Source organism: Pinus tabuliformis, chromosome 5_1 (assembly GCF_031772625.1).
Source record: "Pinus tabuliformis cultivar Carrire ecotype Pingquan chromosome 5_1, CPIR1, whole genome shotgun sequence".
NCBI classification, from domain to species: Eukaryota; Viridiplantae; Streptophyta; class Pinopsida; order Pinales; family Pinaceae; genus Pinus; species Pinus tabuliformis.
The window spans coordinates 379,775,775-379,783,461 of NC_142305.1; the positions used below are offsets into that span (position 1 = coordinate 379,775,775).

The 7,687-nt window shown below is 36.6% G+C and overlaps 1 protein-coding gene across 3 annotated transcripts; it reads left to right on the top strand.

The window, feature by feature from the left end:
• The first annotated feature begins 311 nt into the window (after positions 1-311).
• Positions 312-7,440, top strand: LOC149165031 (serine carboxypeptidase 3-like). 3 transcript variants are annotated; one of them, XM_089431072.1, is made up of 6 exons: positions 443-579; positions 935-1,036; positions 1,133-1,280; positions 3,463-3,634; positions 5,771-5,890; positions 6,240-7,440. In XM_089431072.1, exons 4-6 carry the CDS (start codon positions 3,464-3,466, stop codon positions 6,387-6,389), a joined length of 441 nt encoding a protein of 146 aa, XP_089287198.1. In that variant the 5' UTR covers positions 443-579; positions 935-1,036; positions 1,133-1,280; position 3,463; the 3' UTR covers positions 6,390-7,440. The 3 variants fall into 3 exon arrangements, with proteins under 3 accessions (XP_089287196.1, XP_089287198.1, XP_089287197.1); XM_089431071.1 differs by having other exon boundaries at positions 935-1,280; XM_089431070.1 differs by lacking the exons at positions 935-1,036; positions 1,133-1,280; positions 3,463-3,634 and having other exon boundaries at positions 312-579.
• The last annotated feature ends 247 nt before the right edge of the window (positions 7,441-7,687 follow it).

Here is a 7,687-nt window from a genome sequence, read left to right on the forward strand (position 1 = left end):
CATTATATTGGAATGTAATTGCCCCGTATAATTTATTCTTGTATTGAGTTTCATATGTATACGTAGGTTACCTATTATTCTGGTCATCTGCCATTCTATTGACACGCAGATCAATTTCTATATGATAAAAAAATATATTATTAATTACGCCGTAAGGCGTTCCCTCTGAGATCAACTTCCTTAATTGCCACGGTGTACTTTTCTGAACCATTCGATCCGATCCTATGTTAGACGATTGAAAAGTTACAGACCGTTCGATCGATAATTGCATACCGTTCGATAAATAATTATGATAAAAAAAACGTTACAGATTCTTGTAATCGGTGAACAAAACGTTACAAATTACAGAGAATGCAGTTTAAAGTTAGCAGCGATGGGGGTTTCAAGACAATAGCAGCCATCTTTCAGTGCACTTCAGTCCGGTGCATACACACAGAGGAAGAATTCACCGAGGAATTGCTGCTGAAACCCCTGCCAGACCGCAAAGTTTTGGCCCACTTCCACTTCACTAACAGCTTGCCTCTCCCGAAGATCCATGGCCGTCACCACAAGCTTTTTCCCAAAGCCATTTACCAGCTGGTAAGTACACGATGCCATTTCTGGGTGCCAAGTTTGAAAGATTTGTAAATGAAACACTTCAGAAAAATTGAAATCATTTGCGAGCATGGTATTGTTCGAGCTAAATTATTGTCCATGCAGTGATGCGATACAACAGAGAAAAAAATTTAGTGATTTTGCTTTAAAGAACTTTTATTTTTTTGAGAGGATCTTGATTCTTGCCCTAAACCAGACATGGCAGTCAGAGCATGTAAGGATTTATTTTTGTTATTTTAATTTTTCCTGTAGGTTTTAGGTCTAAATTTGAAAATGTTATTTTTCCCTGTTTAATTTTGTTATTGTCCTCTGCTTTATGGTGTTTGTGCGGATATTGCAGTGCAAGTTTCAGATGTCCCCAGTTTCGATGGCTTAACAGAGCCTGGTGGAATAAATTACACACAGCAGCATACTCAGACATTAATCGATCGTTTGTGGGATGGTAAGTCTTAATTTTCATGGATTTTTACCGCCAGGTTCCCTCAAGCTCAGGCCGAACCGCTGATTGAAGAGCTGAATTTGACTCCGGGAATCGCAGAACCGGAAGAGGAATACGACGTCGGCCCTCGTTTGGTTGAAAGGAGTCTCAATTTGGATATTAATGGGGACTCGGAAAAGAACGCCAGCCTAGAAGAACTCGGTCATCATGTCGGATATTTTCGCCTCGAACACTCGCACGCTGCGAAGTAAGTGTTAGGAAGATTTTTGAGAAACTATATAGAGGCATTTATTTAGATTGGGTCTGTGAGGAAAACGATTAAATAATTAATCGATATAATGGTTTCGTAGTTTTTTTTTTAATCGAAGAAATTTGTTTGGAGCAGCTCTGCTCTGAAGTCTATAAAGTCGTCTTCTGGATATAAGACAAAACTCGTAGGGACCAAACCTGGTCACCTAACTATCCATCTTTAGAACTATAATGTTTTGGTAGTTTAAAATACCATTAATGTAAACTTTGTTTATTGGATAAAATTTGGGGAAAATCTTGGGTTTAATCGAATTCGAAAGGCGCAAAGGTCTGGTGTTCTGTAACGGCGTTGATGGACGTTAGATAATGAACAAAATAATTATTAGCTTCATTATGTGTCTGATAGATCCCTTTAGGTCGTTGCTTAGCTGGGATTATGCGAGTGTTCTTTTCTTTTTGTTTCTTTAAATATTCTCTTCAATTTAAATCTGTTCAATTCGACTCTACCTTTTATAATATGTTTATCAAATATTCCCAACTTGATGTGCTGAAATGGGATAAAAAAAGGGGTGCATTGAGTGACGTTCAGTTTCACGGTATTGATTGCTGGTTGAAACCAGAGTATGAGTCGCGTAGCATATCATTAGATCCATGGTTTCACTGGGTAATCAGGATTTTCTGTAAGGCCATTCGTTCCAAGAGTGCTCTGGCTCAAACACAATTAACATTTCCAAGATTTCCAATCTGCTTATCCCAAGACTGCTCTGGCTCAAAACACAATTAACATTTCCATTCTACTTATCCTAATTAATGCCAAGTTCATGTCCACGTTGGTGTCAAATATACGCTCCTATCCACTGAACAAGAATGCGTTTATTGGGAATTAACTTTTACCCATTTTATTATAGCTTTTCAGGAGTAGCCTTGGCACTCTTACAGGAAAACATCATACACCATACAGACTTTTGATTATTACTCCTTGGTTCTGCCTTATTTCCGGGCACCAATCTGGCAATCATCGGGATTCTGCATGCTGTTTAAGGATTTCTCTTCTGCAACATATTATTTTTCTGATTGTGCTTTGAGTTTCATTGATATATTTTTCTGATTGTGCTTCTGAGTTTTATTGATATTTTATTTTGATAATTCCTGAATATTAATATAATCATGGGTATCCTATTCATGAGACTGAAACTTAAACCAAAGAAGTGCTGTAGTAAAACTGTCTGCCGACATGCATGCTTTATGAAGTACAAAAATGAAGGTAAACGTCTTCTCAAGCAACCTTTTCTCTCACAAAGTGATGCTAAATGTCTATGTGCTTTTGCATCAACACGGCCTAAGTATTTATATATATCAGCTGCTTGCAACCTCAACCTCAATGGAGATAGGGATAATGTCTAAAGCTAATTGCTTTTAAGATGATTCTCTCCACGAAAAAGCCATTGTAGAGGTATGTTATCCCTATTTCCAAAATTTCTCATGAGAAGAGAATTTTTATCGTTCTGATTTTTTATCTTGCTTACCCAGTTGTGGTTGTTCATTTGATTCTGTGCAAATCTATTTTAATATTGAATAGCTGACGTGAGCTTGCCCCTTATAGCTTTACGTTATGCAAGTTATGCAACTTATCTAGGCAAGTAGATACATTATACATGTGAGGCTTCATACCGTGAGTAAACTGACCCGCTTAATTCTTACCCAGTTGTGGCTGTTTATTTCATCCTGGATACCATCCTTTTTTATTGAATAGGCTATGTGAGCTTGCCCCTTTATTTATGGTTTTCGATGCATGAACTTTTCAAGATATCAGTGACAACTTTTCAAGATATCAGTGACAAGGGATGCATGTTTTTATTCCTACATCTTTCCTCACTACCTATAGTTTAGAAATAACATTGCTAGAATGGAAACGATCATGTAGAGTGCATCTAAAGAATAATCCTCTATCCTGTAGTCAGAAAAGTAGAAAAATGTGAAAAACGCTCTTTGCAATGAGAAAATGCATTTCAATGTGTGGGTGAGAGAGAGCTCGAGGTAGGGAAGTATTTACTGTTAATTGAATTTAAGTATTTATATCCTTTTCTTTCCTAAAGCAGAAGGCATTAGAAGGTATTAATTGAGTGAACTAGCAACAGGTTTGTGACAAATGGTTACACTGACACATTTGTTATGTCTAGGATGTTCTACTTCTTCTTCGAGTCACGGGGAAGCAAAGCGGATGACCCTGTTGTTCTTTGGATGACTGGAGGCCCTGGTTGTAGCAGTGAATTGGCTGTCTTCTATGAAAATGGGCCTTTCAAGATTACAGAAAATTTAACTCTGGTCTGGAATGAGTATGGATGGGACAAGGTATTCTGTCTTTTGTGTTAGTTTCAAGTGTTTTTTGTTATTTTTTTAATGTTTGAGATAGTATTACAAGTTTTAAACGTTTTTGTGCACAAGATCGATTCCATTTTCAGCCCTATTCCTGAATATAAGATTGGATCCACTTGAGTATTTTATCTGCCAATCATGGTTTCTTACAGGTTAATGAGTAGAACGTATTTTGATGTATTTGAAATTTGTCTTAAAATAATGCTTTGATTAGTGGTTAAAAAGAGTATGGCATTTCTGCATTGTTTGATTTTTTTGCTTATGGGGTACTGTGTTATATTTGCACTAGGTAATCATGATAGAGGAAAACTTTAGAAATTTGTCATATATTTGAAATTTGAAGTCTCAACGGATAGTCTTAGCAGAGGAAACCACAATTTAATTCATTGAGAATGCCTAGGGCAAGCATTCAAGAGACTATTTTAGATTTTATTTAATTTACAATCTGTGAAATCTATGGTCAAAGAAATAATCATGTTAATGGGAAAAGAGAAAAATTGAAAAACACTTCTTAGCCAACCCACTGATTTTTGCTACTATTAATGTCATGAATGTGAATGGACTCAAAGGCTGGTTTGATAGAGAAACTGCCATTTAGAACACCATAGAACTTATGACAGTATTTACTTGCAATTTGCCCAAGCAGTTACCAACTTACCAGTGATCGAATTAGTCATGGCTTTCAATCTCTCCATATTGATTATGTGATTCATCAAGTTTTAGTTTTTGCCTTCTTGAAAATGGACTATTATGAGTATGGTTCACTATTCTATTAAATTTGAAAATTTGCATTTGAAAATGCGGTGTTTGACGTTTTAGAAATCTGGTTACTGTAGATTCTAGACATGTGTGTTTCAAGGTATTATGCTATTATGTTTGTAACTTTGTAGGATATATTCATATTTTATGATGAAGGCTGACAAATGTTGCTGAATAATATATACCGCGATTGTGCATGGGAAATTCTCCTGCATACTGATGCAGATATTGTGCGTCTAATAACCATCTCGGGGTTCCTAATGAATGACCTTAATATAAGACACTGACAAAATGTGTCACGGTACCAAACAGAGACACTTTTGAGTAGGGTATTGGGCCTAAGTCTCTTGATGCTTGCTATTATAAGATTCTTGTAATGCATTTCATTGTTGAGAGTTTCAATGGAAACATGCGGATTATATATGAAGATTGAAGGATAAGACATTGGCAGAATGTGTCATGGTTCCAAAGAGAGACACTTTCGACTTCCGTATTGGGTCTAAGTCTCTTGATTGCTTGATATAAGATTCTTGTAATGCATGTTATTGTGGGGAGTTTCAATGGAAACACGCGGATTATAAATGAAGATTGCAGCCAAAAAGCAATGCTACCTATGATAAATTTATAATATATAACCAGGGGAAAATTAGGTGCAGAAAACTTACTTCAAAATCAATGGCTAAATTTGTTTGAAATTTTGAATGCAGAAGTTTTGTAACTAAGCACGGTTGGCTTTTTAATTATCCCGAAGGAGGGAAGAAGTCACATTTCTCATGCTTTAAAAACCTAATATAGTGAGGTCAAGGTTGATGTATCTGGTCCTGCAGAATGGGATTGTGCTGTGAATGGCTCAAATGATACTGGCCTGGGAATGACATATTGTGCACCATGCTTTTTAGATATTTTGTTAAACCGCATCATAGATATGTACTTTTCTGAATTGTATAATATCTGGATTTCTGTCCTATTATCACTCATTGATGATGAATGTAGTGGTTCACCTAAAGTCTGAACTGTTTTGTATGATCACCGTGTTTCTATGTTATTTTGTATAAATTATTTGTTATAACTATTTTCAATTTATGTACCCTTTCCTATAACTTGAAAAGGATCATTTTGTGTTGTGAAGACTCAAGATCTTGAATATAATATGTTGGTGACTTGGCAGGCATCAAATATCATTTTTGTGGATCAACCTACTGGAACTGGATTTAGTTACAGCACTGATGTACGTGTATAAATTATTTGTTATAACTATTTTCAATTTATGTACCCTTTCGTATAACTTGAAAAGGATCATTTTGTGTTGTGAAGACTCAAGATCTTGAATATAATATGTTGGTGACTTGGCAGGCATCAAATATCATTTTTGTGGATCAACCTACTGGAACCGGATTTAGTTACAGCACTGATGTACGTGACCTCCGTTACGATGAGAAGGGTGTTAGTAATGATATGTATGACTTTTTACAGGTATGTTTCATTTCTTCCACAAATGATGTATTTGATAAGTACTTAGTGTAGAGTTGGAAAATGGTTTTTTCCCAATTAGCTGTTTAACCATTTTGTGGATGGCCCATGTACAAGTTCAAAAATTTCAGTTTGTAAGTAAAAAAAACTTGTAGTTGTTTGTCAACGAATGCAGATACTTTAATGAGTTTTGTACAAACTTGTAGTTGCTTGTCAACGAATGCAGACTTCTGACTTTAATAAGTTTTACCGATATCAATGCAGATACTTTAATGAGTTTTGTACAAACTTGTAGTTGCTTGTCAACGAATGCAGACTTCTGACTTTAATAAGTTTTACCGATATCTGCTAGGCATTTTTTGAAAAACACCCAGAGTATGCAAAGAATGACTTCTTTATCACCGGAGAGTCATATGCTGGACACTACATTCCGGCAGTTACAAGCAGGGTCCACCAAGGAAACAAAGACAATGAGGGTCTTCCAATAAATTTGAAGGTATAGCGTGTCACATTATTTTGCTTTGTTGCGATTTATTTTTTGTGTTATCTGGCTTATTACATTTGTGCTCGTCTATATGGAGGTCAAAGAGACAACTATAATTGATGGGCATGTGTATCCATTCTATTTTTACGCCTTAAGGCGTTCCCTCTGAGATCAACTTCCTTAATTGCCACCTTGTACTTCTCTGAACCATTCGATCCTATGTTAGACGATTGAAAAGTTACAGACCGTTCGATCGATAATTGCATACCGTTCGATAAATAATTAGGATAAAAAAAAACGTTACAGATTCTTGTAATCGGTGAACAAAACGTTACAAATTACAGAGAATGCAGTTTAAAGTTAGCAGCGATGGGGGTTTCAAGACAATAGCAGCCATCTTTCAGTGCACTTCAGTACGGTGCATACACACAGAGGAAGAATTCACCGAGGAATTGCTGCTGAAACCCTTGCCAGACCGCAAAGTTTTGGCCCACTTCCACTTCACTAACAGCTTGCCTCTCATGAAGATCCATGGCCGCCACCACAAGCTTTTTCCCAAAGCCATTTACCAGCTGGTAAGTACACGATGCCATTTCTCGGTGCCAAGTTTGAAAGATTTGTAAATGAAACACTTCAGAAAAATTGAAATCATTTGAGAGCATGGTATTGTTCGAGCTAAATTATTGTCCATGCAGTGATGCGATACAACAGAGAAAAAAATTGATGAAACCCAGGCCGCTCCCAGGATCCAACTACCAGGATCGTTCTCTAGTCATGCATATAAAGCTTGATTCATGGCTTGTAATCTCATGATTACACAACAAACCGAGCTTGTTTGTCATACCAGCTATAAAACCCATAATTGTTAACTCGCAGCGCCATGGAACCCATACTTTATAACCTACGGCATTCTTCTCCAATTCTTAACAGAAACATACAATATGTCATGCGCATACCCACTTACTACATCCATAAGAATTCTTTGGTACCGCGCCGGTTAAGATCTGGCTTATAAACAAAAGCTCAAGGTATATTTATATTGCCTTTACGTTAAACAAAATATGGGCATCGGAACACAGGTATTGCTTACCATCTATAATGCATATATACACTTCTATTCCCGCACACAATTTCGGTCAACGCATATTATGATGGACATACGCCTCTGCAATCATAAAATCTAACCGCAAGTATACGAATATTCAAAAGGAATTTAAACATGAAATACGCAGAGAATATATTTCCCTTACGCCACGCGCTGTATGTTATCACACCAATTACCACACACTGGCTCGGCGATGATTCAACTATGGACT

Coding starts and splice junctions, on each gene's coding strand:
- LOC149165031 (XM_089431070.1), top strand. CDS start 352: ATGCAGTTTAAAGTTAGCAGCGATGGGGGTTTCAAGACAATAGCAGCC. Junction 580..5,770: donor CCAAAGCCATTTACCAGCTG/GTAAGTACACGA, acceptor GTGACTTGGCAG/GCATCAAATATCATTTTTGT. Junction 5,891..6,239: donor ATATGTATGACTTTTTACAG/GTATGTTTCATT, acceptor GATATCTGCTAG/GCATTTTTTGAAAAACACCC.